Source organism: Drosophila tropicalis, unplaced genomic scaffold (assembly GCF_018151085.1).
Source record: "Drosophila tropicalis isolate 14030-0801.00 unplaced genomic scaffold, ASM1815108v1 contig_867, whole genome shotgun sequence".
Classification (NCBI taxonomy): Eukaryota; Metazoa; Arthropoda; class Insecta; order Diptera; family Drosophilidae; genus Drosophila; species Drosophila tropicalis.
In genome coordinates this window covers 361,050-385,945 of record NW_027173362.1, presented here as the reverse complement: position 1 = coordinate 385,945, position 24,896 = coordinate 361,050, and the positions used below count along the sequence as shown (strand labels likewise).

General features: G+C 37.2%; 4 protein-coding genes across 7 annotated transcripts; 2 read left to right on the top strand and 2 right to left on the bottom strand.

Moving 5' to 3' along the window:
- Positions 1-301: 301 nt before the first annotated feature.
- Btnd (Biotinidase) lies at positions 302-2,352 on the bottom strand. The gene is made up of 2 exons (XM_068298505.1): positions 2,217-2,352; positions 302-2,121 (listed from the first exon to the last, which is right to left on the bottom strand). The coding sequence occupies exons 1-2, from the start codon at positions 2,286-2,288 to the stop codon at positions 472-474; spliced, it is 1,722 nt and encodes a 573-aa protein (XP_068154606.1). The 5' UTR covers positions 2,289-2,352; the 3' UTR covers positions 302-471.
- A 1,564-nt stretch (positions 2,353-3,916) lies between these two features.
- Positions 3,917-6,505, top strand: Efr (ER GDP-fucose transporter). Of its 4 annotated transcripts, none has more exons than XM_068298761.1 (3): positions 3,917-4,186; positions 4,262-4,324; positions 5,214-6,505. In XM_068298761.1, exon 3 carries the CDS (start codon positions 5,232-5,234, stop codon positions 6,276-6,278), a length of 1,047 nt encoding a protein of 348 aa, XP_068154862.1. In that variant the 5' UTR covers positions 3,917-4,186; positions 4,262-4,324; positions 5,214-5,231; the 3' UTR covers positions 6,279-6,505. The 4 variants fall into 4 exon arrangements, with proteins under 4 accessions (XP_068154862.1, XP_068154861.1, XP_068154864.1 ...); XM_068298760.1 differs by having other exon boundaries at positions 3,917-4,190; XM_068298763.1 differs by lacking the exon at positions 4,262-4,324.
- A 37-nt stretch (positions 6,506-6,542) lies between these two features.
- On the bottom strand, positions 6,543-9,185 carry sqh (Myosin regulatory light chain sqh). Its single transcript, XM_068298764.1, has 4 exons — positions 9,007-9,185; positions 7,580-7,994; positions 7,341-7,469; positions 6,543-7,271 (listed from the first exon to the last, which is right to left on the bottom strand). Exons 2-4 carry the CDS (start codon positions 7,868-7,870, stop codon positions 7,167-7,169), a joined length of 525 nt encoding a protein of 174 aa, XP_068154865.1. The 5' UTR covers positions 7,871-7,994; positions 9,007-9,185; the 3' UTR covers positions 6,543-7,166.
- A 105-nt stretch (positions 9,186-9,290) lies between these two features.
- dtn (transmembrane protein 132C dtn) lies at positions 9,291-16,926 on the top strand. The gene is given in 13 exon segments (XM_068298759.1): positions 9,291-10,010; positions 10,384-10,664; positions 10,720-10,977; positions 10,979-11,899; positions 11,960-12,165; positions 12,236-12,431; positions 12,498-13,269; positions 13,332-13,757; positions 13,826-13,967; positions 14,040-14,205; positions 14,270-14,741; positions 14,809-15,095; positions 15,182-16,926. Coding segments are annotated over 13 exon segments (4,461 nt in total). The 5' UTR covers positions 9,291-9,958; the 3' UTR covers positions 15,464-16,926.
- Positions 16,927-24,896: the final 7,970 nt, after the last annotated feature.

The following is a 24,896-nucleotide window of genomic DNA, read 5'->3' as shown; positions in this document are numbered from 1 at the left end:
AGTAAGCTTTCGATAATTGTAGTGAGAAAGTTCTAACTAACTATTTAATTACAAACAAAGGTAAATTTGCGAATTTTCCCTTATAAAAGAGTTTTGAAAATTGTCATTCTTCCCGTGCAAGTGCCACTGTCACCTGGGACAAGAAGTTTCTTTAAATTTAGCTAGATTACACCAGGTACGACCTAGGCGAATGGAATGGTTTCCGTCCTCATAAGGAGAGATATTTTTGATTGGCATCAACAGTCCAGCCAAGTGATAGATTTATTTACAACTAAAAGAACCAAGAAGACTTGAGCCCAAGTTTTCGGTGAGGGAAATTTCATTTCAAAAAGTTTTATTCTATTTAAATATTTTATATGGATTAGATGTACGTCTAGAAATTAGAACTACCTGAATGACAAAGGGATTCCAATTTGCTAGGGCGTCTTCTGTGGGTTAATAGGTGTTCCTTGAGAGCCATGTCATTAGTCTTTAAGACTGAAGCATTAGGCATAATGCCATTAGGGAGCAGAGAGAGGTTAAAGCAGAAGCTGTGCTGGTGGTACTATTGAGACTAGGAATCGTAATGGAACCGTCATTAATACTAGCATTGCTATTAGTATTTGCTCCAGTGAATTGTGGTTGGTTTCTGTATGGCTGCATGTGATCCAAATTGTGCAGGGTCGGAATTTTGGTGAAATAATTCGCCCAAATGCCAAATGTAAGCAAATCATTTTTGGGATGAATGAGCTCCAGTTCTACACGAGTCTCCCGACCTAGCTGCGTTTCCGTCCAATTGTATTGGGCCACTGACAATGGCATCATCATGCCATCCAGGGTGCTGGGCATAATCAAACGACGCGATGCAGTTGCAAATGATCCTCGAACTTTGATGCTATTGAAGTACAGTTGATTGGCCACTTGCCGACTGCTTGGAAATGTGTAACCACAACTATGGAGCTCCTTGTCCAAACAAGCGAACAGAGCACACACGGCCTGCTCGCTGCGATCGACACGGATAAATGTGGTCTCATTGCCCCAATAGGCAGCCAGACGATATCTATACGCCGCATGATCCGATGAGAAGCCAATCACGTTGCGTTGGACATTGAAATCACAGCAAAAGTCACGGTGACATATGGTTTTCGAGACATTCAAGAAGTCCATGTCCAACAGCTCAGAGCTGAAAATATCCACGTTGTAGTCCCTGAAAGTGGCCAGTTTGGTGAAGCGTTGACTGATCAACTGGGGCTGGAAAATGGGCTGCACCACCGCTGGGAGTTCAAATGCTGGCTGTCCGGGTCTTCGCTTGGGCACTCTGGCCGTAATCAAACGAGTAGTCGGCTCTTCGAATATGGCGGCGGCCAGACGTCCAGCTCTTCCGGCATAAATGCCGGAGCCTGTCGTCTTCCCAGATGGGTCGCTTCCGTCGGCTGCTAGTAGATTTACATTATTGGCAAAGGCCCAACCCTCTTGCAATTGAATGGAAGTTAGGAAGGGTAACTCCGAGAACCAAAATGTGGGATAAATAATGTCTGTTATATTCATCTCATGCACCAACTGCATGGCCGGCTCGTAAAACAGCATATCGAAGCAAATGAAATGGCCAAAAGTAACACCGAAATCGGTGTCAAAGTATGAGATATCTGTTTGCTTCAAAACCGCATTGCTGTAGTATTCGTGACGCCACAAATGGGTCTTACGATAGCGGGAAATGATGCGGCCCTCTCTGTCCAAAACTACATTGGTGTTGAAGTAGCGTACTCCAGTTTCGGGACACGAGTTGTAGGTGTTTGAGCCATTTCCATATGCCGGACCGCATAATTCCTTCTCCTTTAGATTGAGGACCACATAGATTTTACGTGAGCGAGCCGCACAGGAGAGCTCCACGAGGAACATCTCATAGTCTGGGGAAATGCAAGGTGATATCTTATCATTTGGATCTGGCACAAAAGTTGCCGTTTCGCGATTATTAAGAACATATTCTGGGAATACTATGATATCCAAATCGTTCGTTTGATCCGATTCCAATATTGCTTGATAGCCCTCTGAGGCTAATACGGTGTGATCCCTATCCGATCCATCCAATTTAGGAAACTCCACTACGCCAGCAAAATAGGTCGGATCACTCGGAAGAGATAGCTAGGTACAAACAAAAAGAGTAAGTTATTAGCACACTTCAACCCTTGCTCAAGTATTCTTCAGAGGAAGAACATCAAGGACTCCTTGATACCCACCTGCTTGGTATCCCTTATCAAAATAAGGACAAACACAAGCAGAAGCATTAATACGGCTGAACTCCTTGCCATCTTGCTCTCACCCCACCAAAAACTGGACTGTTCAAAAATCCATGCGAAGTGTCGGCAAGAAGCCTTCATACCACCCTCATCCAGGTCAACATCTCGAAAATACTTTTTATATGTACCTACATATGTATGTATATGACTGCAGTATATGGACATAATATTTCTTTATCTTTAACTGACATTATAAAAATGTCTCTATAAGAACGCATTTTAAATTCCGACTTTACGATTTGCGTAAATATAATTAAATGTCAATAAAAACCCCCCGAAAAAGAAAGGAAATCGTATACATATTCTATACAAAACAATAAAATACATTGTATTGTAGATGATACATCATCTAAGAGATGATAATCTTGGTTTTCTCATCCTATTGTTAACACTAAATCTATTCAATCTTAACCATCTTTATGAAGTGTCATCTAACCGCCTCAAACATTGACATTTGATATTTTTAATTTTACAGACTTGCAAACAAAATGACGTATTCAAATTTCTAAGACGAAACTTATCTATCAAATTCTCTTCTCATGCTGCGACTGTATTCTACTAAGATACTAAGAATTTTGGTGGGGTCTCAAGTGTGTCTGATAAGAACACACTTTGTTGCTTTTAGTATCTCTACTAAACGAGCCCACATAGAAATTTTCACTTTCCCCAATTGGAAATATAATTTTTACCCGATTTATCTCTAGGCTAGCTAGGCATTTTTGAATTTTTCTCAGCTCCGAATTAAGTTTTGTTTTTAAGCCGTTCTTCCTACACCTGCATTTGAAAAAAGGCTTCCATTTGTGGTTTGTTTCTTTAATGTTATACCCTTTAGCATTTAAAGAATGTTGTGTGAACATTTGAAGTTAATAGGAATCAAACACGCAAAGATATAGCGCTTCAACTGATTGGCCTTCATTGAAGCTGTTCGAGTACAAATGAAGTAAGTAAGTCGTCTCGCCGACTGCCACGGATCGAAATACATATGTATATGTAGATACATAGAATTCAAAAATTTACCAATGATGCTTCAAATGTCAATTAACAAACTTGTATATAAAACAAATAGTCCCAAATTAATAGTAGCTTCACAAAAAATGATTAAAAATGTGCCTTTTTTTTTTACTTTAAAAAATTGTTGATGTTTATATTATGTTAGTTCTATCCTTAACAAACGAGTCAAAAAATTTCAAGATCAAATGCACTTTTGAATATTTCTTACACATATTTCTCAAGATTCTTTTAAGACCCTCTTTGTAACTTATGGATCTGGTGAAACTCGTAAAGATCGGCGAAGAATATTGCATGATTTAAATATAATAAACCACAAAAAAATGCAACGAATTTTGGTTTTCGGTTTTAAGAACCTCAGAGTGGAAGCTATAATGGTCATCGATAGACGTGTCCCGTCTTTTTTAAATCTTTAAAGTTTTTAGCAATTAGCATTTGATTGGATTTTCATTCTCCCTTTGACGTTATGGTGATCTCTTGTATTTTTTCTCCATGACAGTTATTTATTTCAAATTTGATTTGACTAGAGCTTAAAGCTTAACAAACGGAACCAGTTGTGGAACCATTTGGCACCCACTCCACGTTAATTTCAACGTTATTTCGCTAACGAATTTATGGTCACACTTTTCGCCAGATTTCAGCTGTTTGGTTTTTGTTTTTTGGCATTTTATTTGTGCTCTGCAGCAACAACAGCAACAATTGCGATAGCTACAACAACTTCTGGGGGGAAGTAGAACTCGCTGACACATGTACAGACATCGCTAACCAAATAATTAGAACAAGTGTCGTAGTACAAGTAGTAAATTATAGTCTGTCGGTGGCTACCTACAAGTTGTCAAACGAAGGTCAACTCAGATTGGTTCAATAATTTCATCACCGAGACCAAACTATTTATTACTCGCGTATGTATGTATTGTCTCACTGTGTATGTGCGTGCCACTAACTAACTAAATAATATTGCATCTATTTGTCTATAGAAACGTTAAATAGTCATACCCGACATACTTACTCTAGTGCATAATATTTAAATCAATTAAAAGGTTAGTACTGCAGTCGACGCTTTATTTTCATATATTATATACAAATGTACATTTGTATGTATTGTCATTGCATCAGTTAAGCACGGTTCACGTATTAACACGTCCTCTTATCTGTTAACAAATATATTAGCCACCTATCTACAACCGGCTACATACCTAAGTATGTATGTATGTATGTATCTACCTACATATATATAAAATTATCAATCTGAATCGAAAAAAACTTGTAACATCTCAAAATTAGCATTTATTCGTGACCCTCAATTTTATGGAATTTTATTCTAATCGTTTGTTCTACAACGAGATAAGATAATCATTTGTAGCCAATATTTGTGCACAAATCATGATGGGCAATATTCACTTGTTATGTAAATTGACATTCTAAATGCTGGCATGCTAAAATCGAAATAGTATATAGATAGTATGCAGTAACTAAATGATATTATGTTTTAAAAAAGAAAAGACACCTTGTTAAACATCATGTGATGTTATCAGAATTATGAAGATTAAGAGCTACTAATCTTTAAGTTTGCATATGTGGCGGGTATTTTGAATACATATGTACATATCAACATATGTATGTGTTTACATACATACATATATAAAAAATATCATCCAATATCCAAAACTTTGAAAACATTTGACTTTTGACCAGCAAAAAAAAAAATTATAATTCATTCGATAGAAGATTGAAGAACGCAAAGTAGATTTCACGTTAAGAAACAGGTTTTCCGTGTTATTTTTGTTTTTTTTCTAAACCGGAAATTAAAATAAATTAAACTTTTTTACGAAATTCTTTGTAATCGAAGCCATTAATTAAACAAAAACGAGCTAATATTTAAGTGCCAATTAAGATTGTTAACCTTTTATATTTTGTTTGGTTTTTCAGCTATCCCGTCCAAACGAAATGGCCGTCAATGTAAAAGCCCTGCTGGCCATGATGTTCGTCTTCATCGGCTGCTGCAGCAATGTGGTCTTCCTGGAGCTGATTATACAAATTGATCCCGGTGCTGGCAATTTAATCACATTCTCTCAGTTTCTATTTATTGCTCTGCAAGGTCTTATATTTACCTCAAAGTTCTTTACGGTGAAGCCGAAAATTGCCTTCAAGGACTATTTGATATTGGTGGCATTGTTTTTCGGTGCGAATGTGTGTAATAATTATGCATTTAATTTCAATATAGCCATGCCGCTGCACATGATCTTTCGCAGTGGATCCCTGATGGCCAATATGATAATGGGCATTATATTGCTAAAGAAACGCTATAATTTCCGGCAATACGCCTCAGTGGCTATGATCACGGCTGGTATTGTGCTATGCACTCTGGTATCTAGCGGCAATGTCAAGGATAACACACACCCCACCCTAAAAGTGGAGACATCCTTCTCCGACTTCTTCTGGTGGTCAGTGGGCATTGCCCTGTTAACAATTGCCCTGCTAGTGACCGCCTATATGGGCATCTATCAAGAAGTGATATACAGCAAATACGGCAAACATCCGAATGAAGCATTATTTTTTACCCACATGTTGCCATTGCCCGGTTTCTGCATCATGGCCACCAACATAGTTCAGCACTTCAATGTAGCCATTGCATCGGAAACGGTGGCTCTTCCGCTAGTTGGGTGGCAATTTCCACTAATGCTTTTCTATCTCGCCTGCAATGTGATTACCCAATATGTGTGCATTAGAGCTGTCTACGTGTTGACAACTGAATGCGCCTCCCTAACTGTTACACTTGTGGTGACGCTTAGGAAATTCGTATCCCTTCTCTTCTCAATTATCTATTTCCGTAATCCATTCACAATTAATCATTGGATTGGCACCATACTAGTCTTCTTCGGCACCATCCTGTTTGCTAATGTCATCGCCCAGGTGATTCAGGCATACCAGAACCGTTCCAAGCGGCATCTCGACACTGCTCCTTTGACTAAACGGGCAAAGAAGGTGGAATAGACCATACAGACATACAGTCAATACGCCACACATTGTGCTACCAAGAGGCCATCATGCAATATGATATACGATTTTTTGCTTAGTGTTATTTAATTAATTTGGTTGTAAATATAGTGTAACTCTCTTTGTACATACGCTTAGTTTCGTACCTTTATAAAATGTGTCGCAAATGATTGTCTGTATTTTATTAGAACTTTTTGAAAAATAAATTTTTTTAATTAAATCCAGACTGAGTGAACAATCCTGTTAAACTTTACTAAAGCATTTTGTTTGAAAAGGTTTAAGTGTTTATTCAAAAGATTGAATATCCTTAAAGCGCAGTTCCCTATAGCTTACTATAGCCACTTTCCTAAAGAGTTACAAAATAAACGGCCTCATCAACTCAATTTTATAATTTCTTAATTGTTAAGGTATAAAAAAAGAAACATCATTTTATTGCCACATTCTTTGATGTAAGTAGGACTCTAGGTTTCCTTTCGTTTTGTTGTTGGTATGTATGTATTTTGTATATAGACAATACATATGTATATATATATTAATATTTATATGTATGTATATTCAATGAGTTAATACTTATGGAACATCGGGAAAAATTGGTGTTATCTGGACACGCACACACTGCAATTACAATTCTATATAAGGTATGTTTCTATATCGTAAAGATATATGGTACATTTTTTATCGTTTTGTGTTTTCAGTTTTCATTTTTAAATGTAGTTAAATGCACAAAAGGTAAGTACAGAATAAAATGGAACAAAACAAAAAAAAAATTGGAAAAAAATAATATAAGATAGACATAATATTTAAACATTTTGGAGTGAATTATGTTGAATTTGTTGTGAGGCAGAGAGGGGGGGGATGGGAAAGGCAAGAGTAATCCGCAGTGTTTTACTGCTCATCCTTATCCTTGGCACCGTGTTTGAGAATGCGTGTGAATTCGAGATAATCAAATAGTCCATTCTTAATGGGAGCCTCGCGATACATTTCGTCGACCTAATCAAAAGATAAAAAGTTATAATTTTAGTATTTAGATATTAAAAATCCATGTACATGTACACTTACATCTTCATCGGTGAATCGATCACCCATGGTAGTTAACAGCTCCCGCAATCTATCCTCGGGTAATACACCCATATTTTCCTCGTCGAAACAGCCAAAGGCATTCTTAATTACTTCCTCGGGATCGGTGCCCTGAAATCAAAATTGATGTTTTAGTAAGGCGAGGGACAAAAAAAAAGAATCTTAACAGATCCTTAGCTAAGCAAATTTGAGGCACTTTCTCAACGCTTTATTAATCCTACCTGCAAGCGTTCACCAAACAATGTTAGGAACATGGTAAAATTAATTGGGCCTGGTGCCTCATTCATCATGCCATCAAGATAATCGTCAGTGGGATTTTTACCCAACGATGCAAGCATGTCATGCAAGTCCTCTTTCTCCACAAAACCATCACGATTCTGATCAATCATATTGAATGCCTCCTTGAATTCGGCTATTTGAGCCTGATCGAACATGGCAAAAACATTTGAGGTGGCACGCTGGGCACGCTTCTTAGTGGTGGCGCGACGACCGGCGGTTTTACGTGATGACATCTTGCTGGAGTGGAATCAAATGAATGGAGTGTAGTGAAGTTAAAGCTGCTGTAGCCGGTGCTGGGTACTGGAACCGGAGCTAAAGTTGGTGTATGTTGTGATTGGGGCGGGGGGTGATGTATAACTGTGGCAAAATAAAGAGCAGAGAGAAAACGGTTTTTCAAACAAATGCTGATGAGTAAATTATGTATGAGTGTGTGGCTTTGTCTGTGTTTGTGTTTTAGGTCTATATATAGACATATTGCAGGCAAGCAGCAGCAGCAGTGAATTCCGTTGAAGTTGATTTCTTGCTGTGCTCCCCAAACTGTGTCAACATTACACACACACACACACACACACAAACACACTTAGCCATGAGTCATATATATAGATATATATAAACCTGACAACGTCAACCAAAGTAGAGATCTTTCTGTGTGTGTGTGTGTGCGTGCTTTTATCAATGTTGTTGAACTGCCCACAGTGGGCAAATTGTCAGAAATCCATAATCGAACTATATTTTTCCTGATTGAATCATTGGTTTTTTATAAACAAAATAAAATGTCAAAACAAACAATATTCTAAATGGCTATAAAAACAACATAAAATGGAAGTCTTAAAAACGTTTTAAAATCCCATATTAATTGCGTTTTCTTTCTGGAGCCTTTTACTAAAAACATATATCACACGCATTTAAATGATTTAATACGAATATAATAAACACAGTAAATATTTTAAGATCTTTACCATTGTTTGAATACTTTTCACCAAAATCCAAATATTTTGGATTTTTATTTATTCTTTCCACTGTGCTGCGGTTGAACACAATAAATTTGACACACACACACACACTTAAGCATACAATGTTATGTTCAATAAATTGCCTTAAAAGGCAAAAACAAATCAATCCGAAAGCCTTGATTTATGCTACAATTGGGGCCATTTTCATAGTTGTACTTGTGGCAAAAATTTAAAATGCCTAACATATTCAAAATTAAAAATTTTACTTAAATTTTTCAACTTTTGGGCGCGTCGCTGACTCATAAACACACACGCATACAGAGAGAGGCAAAGGGAATAACCGTAAACCTTTCTTTGATGTGTCTATAGTTTCTTAGCTCATCCATCTTACTTAGCTATTGATTTTTTGTACTTACAGCTGCCTGTGGAGTAGTATTTGTAGTGGTTTGTATATCCTGATCTGTTAATACTTTCGTTGATATCTGCAAAATGCAACTTGATGTCGTTTTAGGCAACAGCAGCTGCAATTTCTATGTCTTTTGAAGTTTGCTAAAAATATGACAAATACCAGGCGAAAGTGTGACCAGACTAGACTTAGCCAAAAATACAGCGAAATTTTAACACCAACGAGAAAACACCGATATTTTTGTAATTAATTATCGAAATCGTTGCCAAGAACGGCCACACTAAATTTGGAAATGTTCGATTCGATATTTTGCGTTAAAAAAAAGTTATAACAAAAAGTTGAATGAAAACGCCTACAAACTGTGGTAGTTAGAAAATTGGAGTTACTAATATAGAAACTATATTTGGCCCATTAGTAGCCAATAAAGAGAATCTCCATTTACGATTCCTTGAATTGAGATCTCGGGATGTCTCTATATCTATATTGTGGAGTTAAATGAATGAAGAAGTGGAAGAAGTGCGTGCGTGCGTGTGTATGTGTATGTGTATGCGATGATGGTGGTCGCTGTAGCACACTGAAAGAATCAATAAAGGATGTGCTGTAGAGATATTATGCTGGAAAAACCCCACAGGAGCAGCACTGGCAGCAACAACAACGAAGAAAATTTTGTTTTATTGAAAGCATAAAAGCAAATTCAAAATGATTTTCACTATCAAACAAAAGTGATTTTTGTATCAATGAAAATGTAAAATGAAATTGAAATTGTAACGGTTGAAATCGACACATAAAATAACTGCAAAATTGCCAAAAGAGAGAGCGAGCGAGAGAGAAATAGTGTGTGGCAGAGAGTCCAAGAGAGACTATAGAACCTGTGTGTGTGTGTGGAAAGGAAACCAAATAATAAAAAAGGAAAAAATTAACTAATCAGAAACAAGGTTTAATTCATTTACACACACAATACAATGAAGTTCTGCTTGTTAATGATTTTAGTGACGGCGCTATCCTTACAGTCAAGTAAGTTTCCTATCCATCATTTACCCCTATCCTTCTTTCTATTCAAGAGCCTTAAATTGTATATTAAATTGAAATACACATATACAACTAAAAGTATATAATATTTTCTGTTTAATGACAGTTAATAAGAGTTTGTGTCAGGTTTATAAGCTTAATGGCCGAGAATTGTAACGTTTCCTATAGTTGGGAGAGGGTAGGCCCTTTTTTACTTACATTTAACGGTATAAATTATATTTGGCTTGTTTCGTTTGGTATCGATTTCTCGGCAAAATCGTTTTGAGAAGTAAAAACTGTCTCTGTTTTAGTTTCTGTAATAATATTTATGCTATCAAATATATCCTTTAATGACATGGTTTTTTTCTCTTTTGCTTAGCCGCTGTGGAAGTGCATTTCGAAGCCCCGGATAGTGGATTCTTTCTGAAACACGCCCGACAACCACCTGTGACGCCGGAAATTCAAACATCCTCACAGCCACCGGTAAAGACACGTTCGTCCTATGATTCGGTTTTATCCCTGGATCGTTTCACTGTTGTCGAGACCACACAGCCTGTCTCCATAAGAGCCAGCTATGGTCCGTTTTCCACTAAGCAGACAGTGCCAGCTCGTTACATAGTACCGGATACCATTGAGAATCAGAATGGGGATTATGTGAATGTAAGTTTTATCCATATCTGAAATATGGCTGCTAGCTAAATCTGTTTTTTTCCAGAACTCGACGGCCACTCTGCTTGAGCTGCAGCAGCCCAATATGCATTTGGATATCTCAGCTCATCTGGTGCGTTCAACTGTCTCTCAGGATTCACCTGTTCTGCGTGTTCTATTTCATGCTGGCGCTGATCCAGGCGGTCATTTGCAACGACAAAAGGTCTGTGTCCTTCTCCATGTGGCCATGGGTTTGGAGGTGCCACTTAAGGGCCGTTGTATGCCCGAAGGCGAGGACGGTGTCTGTGTAGCCGAGGTAGTGGTTCCCCCTCAGTTGGTGGCCTGCGTTACCAGCTCCCAGTCATAATAAGGAAAACGGTCAGCAGTTGCCGCCGCCAAAGGTGCCACAACGATATGCCCAGGTGTCATATAGCGTATTTGAGCCACCACTTCGGAATCCAGAGCAATGCGAGCCAAAAGTTCAGATCCAACCTCTAACAACATTCGCCCAAGTTCCCCTGATACCAGCTAAGACACCATTTAAGGAGCTGCGAGCAGATGATTCGGTTACTTTCCTTCTGCCACAACATCCCTTGTATCCCATGTCGAAATTGCATGTTCCAGTGTTTTTGCATCAGTATGTGGATCAACGAGTGGCCGCTTTCACTGTACGTGCTCGGGTTAAGGCTGGTCTACGGATTATGGGAGCGACTGCCTCGACCGATCAATGGAGTATTTCAATTGAAAAGGAGAATCCCAAACATACAACAGCTCGTGTCACAGCGTTCCGTAAAGAGCAAGAGTCAGGCGGCGGGAGCAGCAGCAGCAGCAGTATGGAGTCACTGGCCTCGGCTTCGACCGCATCGTCAACGAACCTAACCAATGAGGTATTTGAGGTCTTCTCTTGGCTGCTCGAGGTGGCCGATGATAACAATGACATTATGGACGGTGGCAAAATTGTTTGGTCCGTCACCCATGTCTACGATACACCCAAAGATAAGGATTCTTCGGAGATAATTGCCACAGATGATACCAAGAAACGTTTAATTGCTAAACTGGAAATAAACAAGGATGACATCCAGGCTGTGCTGCCAATGGCCAAGATTTGGGAGGTTATGAATACCGCTGTTCTAACGGGTCGTCAAGTTGCTCAGGCCATGAAGGTCTTTATTGTCTCGCAGGCTGGCAAAGTAGCCGATGTAACACTACAGAGCTCCTGTCATGCCGAGGACGAGAGTGTGATCAAGGTAAACATCACATCGACCGGTTGCACTCTATTAAATATTAATTCTCATTGTCAATTTCAGGTCTCTTCATCATGTAGTTCAGTGTATGTTGATGGCTCCGAGCAACGGGGCTCATCCAATGCGTCGGTCATTGTAAAATATGGAACATATGTGGGAGTGGCCAAGTTTATTGTATGGATGCCAGAATTTCCACTTGAGGTCTACATATCTGATTTCCGTCTGTCGCAAATCAAAGGATGGAAAGTAACCGATGACAATCACTATCTGTAAGTTAAAAACACTGCGAATGCTATTCAATTGCGAATAAACCAAATATGCGTTCGTTTCCATGTCCAGTCACAACAAGCAGCAGCAGTCCCGTCGTAGGAAGAAGCGCTCGTATGTCTGGGGCCAGCATGGTATTGGTGGTAGTGGAACAAGTGGCAACATGGGTAACTACTACAACAATTTGGGTACGGACAAAACCATTTGCCGTGCACGTTATCAACAAAGTCCTGTTGAGGTCTTTGCTAAATTTCTGGCCTTTGATCAGGTAAGTTAATCTACATACATGCCTCGTATGGCTTAAGCTCACCGTTATCAAATTTACTTTGCTTAGAACTCTGGCCGTACAAGTAACTTCATATCACGACGCACAGGTCTGAGAGTTACGGATCTTGTTCAGCCATTGCTGCGTGTGGCCGATCCAAAAATCGCCTCGCTTAAAGGTCGTATTCTACAGGGCAAATCAATGGGACGCACCGATGTACAGGTTCTTTCCCCCATTACCGGGCGTGTAATTGGCACTAAGGAGATACGAGTGGGCAGCGATAAGGTGACCTTATCCAAGCTGATAGTACGTGTCATTTCGGGCCTGCAGTTGACAATTACGCCAGATAATACAATTGAGAATGGTTACCTAGCTGAAACATCGGTGACCCACAAACTGACAGCTCAGTATCAAGAGGGCCTGCTCGATATTGATTTAGAGTTTTCTGACGGATCGAAGACCCCGCTGCGCGATATAGCCGTTGAGGACTATTTCTTGCTTGTTGAGAGCTTGGACACTGAGGTGGTGGCTTTTGCCCCCATGTTGGCATCACATCACCCCCGCGTGATTGCCGTTGGCGAAGGCAATGGAAATCTGTTGAGGGTCACACTGCTGCTCTCTGAAGAGTGTCGCCTGCGTCGTGGCGGTACTCTATCTTCATCCACAACGAAGCAGAATAAATCGAATGCAGCTCCGCTGGCCAGCGCCTTGGCATCAATTGAGGTGGATTTCAATAATGTTGACATTGTAAGCAAACAGGAGGCCATTCAGAACGATGGCACTGTTGGCAGGGGTGAACGCAAGAATTATCGTCAATCTGGCGATTTAGCTGACATTATAGGTGAGTTATCAATTACTTCCATCTATAAGTCATCTTGTTAATCAATGATCTCTTTTTCACAGTGGGCATTCCTCTGCGTGATTCCAGCCAACAGTATGAGCCTACTGTGCAGGCTCGGCAACACAGAAGCAACATACAAGCAGTCCACAAATCGCATTTCGGTGGCAAGGGACATGGCAATGGCAATATGTCATCCATGGAACTTGGCATGTATGTTCTACTGACAGCCTTCTGTTTCGCCATCATTGTCTTTGTCATCTCCTGTGTGGTATATGCCTCCAAATTCCGTCCGGCACTCATTGAATCTGGCCTCGATCCGCTTTCTGCGGTTGGTAAGGGAAACGGCAACGGGGGCATTGGTGGTTTTCGTGATGTGCGACTCAAGGAATCAACAACAAATGCCCATGACTGGGTCTGGCTGGGTCGCTCAACAATTGATAGACAATCCATGGTGGCTGACTCCTCTTCATCGTCTGCTCATGCGCGTGGTAAGATTATGATTGATTAACTGATTAATATACATCTCGTTGATTTAAACCTGCCAATTTACGTGCAGCAGATTCCCGCATGCGCATTACTAGCAATCCCATCATTAACTACAATGACAATGGACGTCGTGTTAGCTCCTTCGATCAGCAACCCAAACTGCAGACCCACATTGTGCCAGCCTCCAATTTGAATAAACTGCATGCGGATCAGTGAGTTATATGCTTCCTCTAGATTAAAATCTGGCTAGAAATTTTGTTTATTTTTCTATTCGCTCCTTGCAGCTATTTTGCCAATGAGCGAAAAGATAATGCTTTGGATTATAAGCCCCCAGTTCCACCGCATCGAAATGTTGGCACACGCGCATTGTTACCAACACAACAGCCTCTGGCAATGCATGGCGGCGGCAGCAGCAGCAGCAACAGCAGCGGTGCAGTTGGTGCAATGAAGGTAAACTCATGAGACGGAATGTTCGCTTGCATTTCGTTGCTGACATTCAGAAATTTCTTTTCAGACGGAGTCGGGAAACAAGCGCCACAGTCAACTATATAAACGCGAGCACTTGAACGGCAATATCAACGGTGACAACAACAATCCCGACAATCAGCCGACACAGCCATTGGAACGTCCAACACATGGGCATATACATGCACCACATTCTCATCAGCAGCATCAGCGCAGTCATAGCCACAGCCACAATTTTAGTCAAGAGCCACTCATTAAGTCAGCCCACAATAAGATCAAGCAGCAACATCAACAGCAGCAACAACAACATCAGCAGCATGAGGAGCTTCACAATGCTGAGAAGCTAGTGGAGTATACAAATCCTCATCAAAAGAATGCATTTCAATTTGATTCGCTTACACCAAAGAGAGTAACCAAAGCAGGAGCAGGATTAGGAACAGGTGCAGGAGCAGCCGGCGTTGCTTTAGCCACAACGCCACCCACAGCTACTGTGGCGCCCACACCACAAGTTAAAACTAAAGGTAAGTCAGACTAATTGTCTACCTGTTAATTCGCTCACTCCCTCTCTCTTTCTGTTTCGTGTATTAGCTGAGAATCATAGCATGGGTGGCAGCATTGGCGATGCAGCCAATTCGAATGCGACAGACGAATTAATCCGGCTACCACCAACTTCATCGCCATCGGCAACGGCCACGGCATCAACAACCATCAGTGAGCCAACAACCAAGTCTTCACGCATTAAGCGTGCCACAGTTGTTGGCAATCCCATGTTCTCGGCCACTGTCGATGATACGGTGGCGCCTGGCGAACGTTTGGGTCTCGATGATCTCGACATGGACTACGAACAAATCATGCATTATTTTGATAATTTAAAGGTCAGTGGTGACAAGCGACATTGTTCGAGAGAGAGATTCACATTTAATTCTTTCAATTCTTTTCCCCACTCACAATGCCGCTGCAGGAGTCAAATGCCTGAGTACAAGAGATCATTGCTAAAATTCGCGAGATATTGTCAACATTTCATCAGCGATACCAGAATGTCGCCACGCCCCTGACAACGCCCACAAGAAAGCAAATGCAAATGCATCATTTGCTCGATGAGTTAATTGGAGGTGGAGGAGAAGGAGCACCAGCAGCAATAGTAAGTGGTTGTGGTAATAATCCGCTTGATGAACGTCATGAAAGCACTCCTTCCCCCGATGCTTACGATGAAGCATTCAAAATCGAGAGCAGGCAATTCTAAAACCAACAGGCGGAGAATGATGAACGCAATTTCTAAGGGTAACTACACATATAAACCGCAATTCTAGCAATCTACAAATATATGAAATATATATATCTATAACGAACAAAAAATCAAGCAACAATTATAATGCATTAAAATTAAAACAACAAAAAAGAAAAAGAAAGGAAAAGGAAAAATCGTCTTGGATACGACTACATCATAAACTATTTATTGCCCCCTAGGCTAAGTTCATAAAAAAAAAAAAAAAAAACAAAATGCATATACACATATACATATATATATATATATACAAAATAGATAAAATATTGAAGATATTTCTTGCCAGTATCTCGAGGAATGCATTCTCGACACATTCCAAGACACTCTTGCAGCCACAACCCACAGAATAAGGTAAAAAACAGCATGGAAAGCAATCTAGTTACTTGTTCACTTTAATCGCTTTAACTTTCTGCTTATAACTATAGCAAAAAGATAAAACACATGCCTTAATGCAAATGTCCTCCCACATAATCTCTCCAAGACTTGGTGCGTTTTTATATTTGAAACGGATACGGCTAAAATCAACACAATTGGCTTCAGATCTGAGAGAATTGATCACACGATCACGTATGAGAGCTGTTCACCCAAAATCCATGTTCCATATTATATTTTTCTAGTTTCGAGAAAGAATCCAGCATATTTTGGGTAAACAAATTGATTCATTCTGTTTGTCTTGCTTTGATCTCATTTCTTGTAATCGAACTTGTAGGAAAATCTATTGTTTTTCTTTTCAATTATGTATTATGGGGAATAATTTTGAATTCTATTCACACTTCAACTTCATTCAGGGTAGAGTCTGATTAAATTGCATAGAAACTGATGGACGGACAGACATACATATCGAATATTTTTACCTCGGCTGTGGATGCTGACCGGGAATATATATATATATATAGAACTTAATGCCCACTGGGGTCTTATATAGAGAGTCATTGAATGTCTTTTTTTACTCACAATATGTGTGAGATTTGGTATAAATTAAATTTATGCTAGTCTTTGGGTGGCATCTGCATTAGCATGTGGTGGTATCTCTCTTGCCTCAACTTTCCATCACTTTCTCTTTTGTGGTTCTTTCCAACGTTAACCTTGTAGGCCTCTGAGTTTGTGTTTTTTGGGCAAATGCAGCAATGTGTCGATAATGGTTCCGAACAAAAGTCGCTAGAAATAAATAAAAACAAAATAATGGATAAAGCCGGCGCTAAATCTTAAAATATATATATGTAATGGTAAATGATAAATGATAAAATCTATAACGAATGTATGCATTAAAAAAAATTGCTTTATAAGTTGGTAATGAAGCCGAAATAACTATACCAATCATAAATTTAAACGAAAAAAAGAAATACAAGTATATAGACGCTTATGAGCTTTATTTGGTCGATGGCATTAAATAAAGTATGGGAAATGTGTAACCAAAAAAATATTCTATGATATTACAAAACAAAACTGAGCGATCAAGCTTTATATAAGTAATAATAACTACAACAGCCAGATATAAAGAAACAAGCGACAACTTATCATGCCTATTTATTATTATTATTATTGTATGTATTATCATTATGATTATTATATATATATATATTTATATATACAAACATATATATTGATATATATATATATAGATACTATAACCGATCGGAAACTAAGCAAAAAGCTGTGCAAATTGATGAGTTTCGATAACAAAACACATCCATTTATATATATATATATATACTCACACACACACACACAGAGACACACAAACACCAGCATACCACAGTTACATTGCATATATACATACTCATATTATGTATATACATATATCTATCTATCTATTCATCTATGTATATCATTTATTCGATTCCGTTCAAATCGGCTAACTAAATGAAAAATGAATGGAATACATATATACAAATTTATATATGTATGTATATTGTAACTAAGCTGTATCCCCCCAGGCTCTATGTTATTGCACCGCTCCTGTTCCTCGCCCCACCCCTCCCCATATCCCCATCCCCCCCACATCCCCACTCTGTCAGCCTAAAAGAGCTGCTAAGCTGAGCCACAATTCATTCCATTAGTAAAAACAAATGAAAAGAAGAAACCGAAAACTTTTTTCATTAAATTAATTTAATTACCTTTTCATATCATCAGCCCTTAATTTCTACACTTAGTCAAAATATTATATCTTCACCACAAACATATAGTAATTTTTGTTTAAATGTAACACACACACATACACACATCTAAGTATTATTGTACAAATTGTTTACCCTAATTTTAATTGTATTATTTTTACACACATAGATATTTTTTTTCGTTTTGTTAAAGCATCATTGTTTTATATAGAAATCATATGTTGTAAATTGTTCCGTCCAAAAACAAAAACTAAAAAAAAAAGGAAATCACAAAAACAAAATACAAAAAAAAAATACTATAAAGAAACACAATACAAAAGCAAATTAAAGCGAAAAGCTAACCAAAAAAAAAAAAAAAAAAAGAAAAGAAGAAAAAGAAGTTTTAAACATTATTAGCCATTAGCAATTTTATATTTTTTGTTCAATTTTACAATTTTTTTTTTTTATTGTTTGTTTTTTTTTTTTTGTGTAGTCCCTGCCATAAACATATTCTATCACTGATCACAATCCAGTTTGCGATGCTAAAAGGCCTTAAAACATATTACAAAAACAACAAAAAGAGGCATTTTCGTATCTCTAGTTATACCCCTAACGAACTAATCACTTTTTTCCAAGTACTCGACTTGGAATGAACAAAACTCTAAAGATCCTCGGCAAATTGCCTAATAAATGAAACCTTTTGTAGTTGGCTTGATTGGATACCCTTCCAAAATATGTAAGCCGTAAATTAAGCAGTCTGTTTCACCACTAGCTTGATCTAGTCCTTGTTTGAAATTTGAATCGTGCATTTGCAAGGATCTTAATCGGTCATTCGGTCAAGTCGAATGAACAAGAATTTTCCACTTTGACACATATCTTTCTTTGCTTTACTTTTCACACTGCACTGCCAATTAATTTGTTTGTTATGAGAACTAATAGCTTCCAGCGATTCTAAAGTGCCATAAAAGCACAAACACACACTCTCTCTCTCACACACACACACAAAGTTAATAAACAATTATTTGCAATCAATCATGAATGAACCATATGGCATGCCACGAGCTTAAACTTCCCTACTTAACTGTTTGCGCTTAATGATTATAGTGGGAATGAGAATAAATACAAAAAAACAAAGTATATATATTTATATAAAGTTATTCACACACTTGTATATCTATATATTGATAACGACTATTCAGTTTGCGATCATGATTGATTGACTTCCCAGTTTTAAATGCCCTTGCAATGCGAATGCAAAAACTTGTTAAAGACTACAAAATTTCTTGATTTGAGATGATTGATCCTTCATGGAAATAGTAATGAAATGGAAAACTTTGCTATTACTGCAAGGATCCCCCAGTCCCTCTAATCCTGGTTTGAATTTATTTGTTATTTTTAAATATACATATATATATATTCTTTTTTTATGTTTATTTAAATCAATTTAATTTAGTGTTAGATAAAGTAAGCTATTCTAGTCAGACACACCACCACCACACACACACACACACACAAACACACTCACATTGTAGCAAACAATTTTGCCATTTTGCTCCAATCACAACTCAAACCTAAGGCTAAGCTGAATGTACTAAATATTAAAACTTGTAATATCAAAGAACAAAACAAAAACGAAAACAAAATTAAGATGCATTTTTTTTTGTGTTTGTAACAATTACATAGGTACTACGTATATACTTATATATGTGTACATATATATATATATATGTGTACATATATATATATATACATGATATATATATATATATGTACATGATATATATATATACATATATACATACATATATTCATATGTATAGCGCCGGTTAAGTGTAATGCAAAAACAACAAATTATACACAAATATATATACATATATGTATATATATATAAATATTAAATTTAAATAAATTTAAAATATAAGACATCAAGAAAAACAAAAAGTTATACAAATTGTTTATGCTGCTTTTATGAAACAATTCGCTTCTATAAATACAAAACTAAGAAAAAAAAAACAAAAAAAAAAAAAAAAAACGCAAAAATAAAGCAACAAAATTTATAAAACCAAAAAAAAAAAATAACATAAAATGAAAACTTTTAAGCAGCAAATCGTCGCAAAAGGAAAAACAAGATTTTTTGTCCAAAATTTCTCTCTATATACATAAAAATTGTATGAATGTCTGTCCCACCTGCCTAGCCTCACTTTATATATACTTACTTACTTACCACATACTTGCCACCCCCCTCACCTCCCCGCTTTGTCGTCCCCACCACCCCACCCTTACACTCATCTTTGCATTTTTTTCTCAATTTTCACACAATTTTCCATTAAACAAAAAAAACGAAAAACAAAAAATGATTTGCACCAAAACTAAACAAAAACGAAAACAAAAAGGAAAACTCGATTAACGAAACAATGAAAAAAGGATTAAGAAACCTAAGCAAAAAGAAAAGGAGGAAAAAGTAAAATAGAAGATATGAGAAATTGAATAAATAAATAAATCGCCACCGCCGCATAATTGTTAACAAATTGTATCAGTTATTTAACGTAGTTGTTGTGTATGTATGTATGTAAGTATGTAGATGTGTGCTTACTTTAACAAAAACAAAAACAAAAAACAAATACCATAACGAAGCGACGCAGCGACGAAACGACGAAAGAAAGAAGCAAACAAAATTCGATAGAAAGTAATACTCTCGATTCATGTTGTTATCTAAGATCTAGTGATATAATTTTCTCCTCCTAAGTTCGAACTTTTATCTTCCATTGAACATTAAAACTTAAGTTTATTTTCATAATCGGCCACTTACCAATACCCTTGCAGCTAACCCCAAGTAGTTCGTATACACTATACTACATATATACGTAACCGATTTCAGTCGGCCTAAGGATTTTAAGCATTTAGAATCGAGAATATACATATATATAGATGTATAGGAATATGTCCTACGGGTGAAATTTCAAGGGTAAAAGTAAAAGTCACACACACTCACACACACACACCTCACATACACACATATATATAGCAAATGCCAGTAAAAGCTGATAAATAAGAAAGCATATATAAAGCATAGTATATACATACCTACCCATACATACATATATACGAGAATCTATGTAAAACACATTGTGTTTCTTAGTAATATTCTATATATACATATATATAAATATACAAAAACATTTATTTATTTATTTCATATACATATGTGTGTATTTAGTTTTTGTTGCTTTTGCGTGCTTATTAATTAAACTATATACACATGCATATACTCATCAACCCCTCCCTCCATCCCGATCTATCTCTTTCTATCGATATATATGTATGTATCTCACTACTCCCCCCACCCCCCTTCCTTAAATCCGTCTCCTGTACGGATACGCAACTTCTTCTTAAGTTGATTTTGTACCTTGATTTTACACATAAATTATACCGATAATGCAAATTGAAATTATAGTTGCCATGGAAAAAGAAAACCACTTTAGTAGTTTTTATTATTATCATTATTATAATTATTATCATATTCTTAAGTAAACCGAAACATAAGAACAACTTGAAATGAAATGAAAGAAAATATTATAAATATTCAAAACAAAAACAAAACGAAAAAAAAATAAAGAAGCAAAGAAAAACAACATCAGCAACAGAAACTGACAAAATTAATTTAAAAAAAGATAAACAAACAACAATAACAACAACAAAATAATTTATTAATAAACCCACACATATTATGGAAATGACATAAAACAAAATAAAAAAAAAGTTAAATGTCTTCATTACTTTGGTGGGATAAACATGGGCATCGAATCCTCCCTCCGCCGTTCCCTTCACCTGACTGGTGAGAAGATGAATTCCAAGCTCCATTTGGCGCTAATTTCTCTCCTAATCGTCTCATTTATGTCATCGTTTTAGTACGAGGGCGGCATAAATCCTGCGAACATTTTCAGTTTCTCTATTTTGAGTTTCCGTTTTGGCAATATCTAAATGTCGACTGAAACGATTCAAATGGCTAGATCCAATTGAGTTGAATGAGTTTCTATGGCTTTGATTCTCAAAATCTCTGATCTCTCGGACTTTCCAATGGCCTACGATGTCTGCAGACAGCCTTGAGATGTCCTTTTTAGATTTACTTGCAATCTCCGAGGTTGTTCTGGTATTCCAAAGCGTTCGAATATTATCGGATCCTTTAAATGGACATCAACAATAGCTATGAGAAACATTAGATGTTAATTAATCGATCTGAATATTTAATAACATATTTTGAATTCAAGTAATTGTTTCATTACACTGTGCAACACCAAAAATCAAATCGCACCGGACCTTTTTTTTCTGAAAGTACATGTATTGAATAGCAAAACCCTATTTGGGTTTTTCAAAGTTAGCTCGTTTTTTTTTTTTTTATAGCGAGTTGAAATTTTTCATTTTGGGGGTATTTTTTAGTTTGTCATATGAGCTAAATATGACTTATATATCGATTTCTTCTTCATGCATTCGACCTAAATCATCCTTATTTATTGTAGAAATATTGTTAATGGTTAAATAAATTCATTTTATAAATGTTATATGACCCAAAATGACTTTTTTTAAAGTAATTATGGACGTATTTTTAATTGATAACTATTTTTTTGTGAAAATAATATTTTGGAAGTATTTTTAATTGATAACTATTTTTTTGTGAGAACAGACATACATACTTTCAAAAAGGATAAAGTTTGTAGTGATTTAAGTCTAAATTGCAAGATTCTCGTATGTTCTTTAAAGCGAGATATCCAACGGAACATATATATATGTATGTACATATGTAATTTATAAAAAAATGAAGCAAGTAAGTCGACTCGTCGACTCGGGTATACCATACACCAGGTGAAACAAATATTTCAAATTTCGAAAACCAAATGTTTGTCTATTAAATTGTTTTTACATGTCTTATACTATGTGCTATCTCGCTCACTCTACGAACACACGAACACTCTAGCGCCGCCACTAGCCAACGGCCAATTCTGGCCTTGTGGACCGCTTAGTAAAATACGTTCATACTCATATTTTGCATGTTTCTAGTCCGATTTCAATAAAATTTGGTAGTTTGGTAGAAATAGATAAGATTAATTAGTCTGCCGAATGTGTAATGCGATAGTCAAAAAAATACAGGAGGAAATCGGTTTTTTCTTAATTATGGAGGCGGAAGTGGGCGTGGCAAAAAATTAAAATATATATACTCTGCGCGCATACTAAGCCAGTATACATACTAAATTTGGTGACTTAAGCTTTGTTAGTTTTTGATAAAATCAGTTCTGTTTAATTTTCGGGGGGCGGAAATGGGCGTGGCAAAATGTTTAAATAGCCAATATCTGCGCGTCTATTAAGCTAGTCTACATACCAAATTTAATGTCGGTAGCTATCATAGTTGTTAAGGAAATCAGTTTTATGTAAATTCCGGGGGCGGAAGGGGGCGTGGCAAAAAGTTTAAACAATTAGATTCTGCGCGCTAACTAAACGAGTATATAAACCAAATTTGATGTCTCTAGCTGTTATACTTTTTAAGAAAAACCGTTTTTTGTGATTCCTGGGGGCGTAAGGGGGCGTGGCCGAAATTCCAATTAACTCTGAACATGTGCATACTACACGAGTATACATACCAAATTTGATGGCTCTAGCTTATATAGTCTCCGAGACCTGCGTGTTGATACAGACGGACGGACAGACGGACATGGCTATATCGACTCGGCTGTTGATCCTGATCAAGAATATATATACTTTATAGGGTCGGAGAAGCTTCCTTCTGCCTGTTACATACATTTTGGCGACTTTAATATACCATTTCACCCTATGGGTGTATGGTATAAAAATTCTCCGTTCGGATTCTAATAGAATATAGTTCAAAGTCCTCAAATACCGTACGCACCCTGTATATGAGCGATAGCAATTGACTCCGGTAAGTAACGGCATATACTCAAGCACAGCTTACAAAACTTACAGTAAGTGCCCGCAGTTTAAAGTCCCAAGTTTAAGCAAAATGTGCAAGTGTCCAGTGTCCGTGGGCGCCAAATACAGTTTGCAGAGCTTGTTATGTCGGGTTAGTTAACTGGATGCATAAGAAACAAAAAAAATGGCATTTGGTGTACCAATGATGTGGTACAATCCAGGAGAACATGACCCAAAAAATTGTAATGCTTGTGCCAACAATGTGGCTGGACTTAACAAAAGAAAGGCGAAAAACAAAGTCTACGTCTCCGTTCCGAGTATGCAACTGCCCCTGGATCATTCCGAAAATATTCCAGTACCAAAATATTCAGGCACAAACAATGTTAGTCTTTACCCCGATGCGACTGTATTTGATGATTATTCCGAGTATATCCCCGAACCATCAGTATCAAATCACCCAGTTCTTATAACACAAAGCAAGTTGGATGAAATGGTTGCAAAATAAGAGCTAACGAAGAGAAAATCAGAAATGTTAGCATCTTTTTTAAAATCCCATAACTTGTTAGCAACAGGTACAAGAGTCACAGCCTATCGAAATCGCAAGGAACACTTCAAAAAGTATTTTACGGTGAACCAAGAAAATACTTTGGCCTATTGTCACGATATTTTGTCTCTCATGAATGAAATGGGTGTTCAGTACAGGCCAAACGATTGGAGACTATTAATTGATAGTTCAAAATTTAGTTTGAAAGCCGTATTGCTTGAAAAAAACAATTCAAAGCCATCGATCCCCATTGCATATGGAACTGACACCAAAGAGACGTTTGAAAAAATGAAATGGATTTTAGAATTGGTGGAGTACAAAAAACACAATTGGCGAGTGTGTTGCGACTTGAAAGTCGTTGCCATGCTAACCGGACTCCAAGGCGGCTACACTAAACACATGTGTTTTTTATGCGATTGGGACACTCGGTTCGAGGGCGATCAGTACAAAAATAAAAATTGGAAACTAAGAGCTGAAAGTGAGAAGGAGAAAGGATGCCAACAGAATTCATAAAGAACTTGTATCTCCAGAAAAAATCATTTTCCCTCCACTTCACATCAAACTCGGAATTGTCAAAAATTTCTTGATGGTTGTCGGCAGAAGAGACGCTGTATTTTGCTGTTTAAGACAAATCTTTCCAAAGATTAGTGATGCAAAATTAAAAAATGGTAAGTCTTTTTTTTATATCTACACGAATACTTTTGACTTATATCAAATGTTTTAGGCGTTTTGAATGGACCTGATATTCGGAGATTGGTAAAGTCTGAAGATTTCAACACAGTTTTAGCTGGCGACGAGTTCATTGCGTGGACATCGATAAAGGGAGACCATC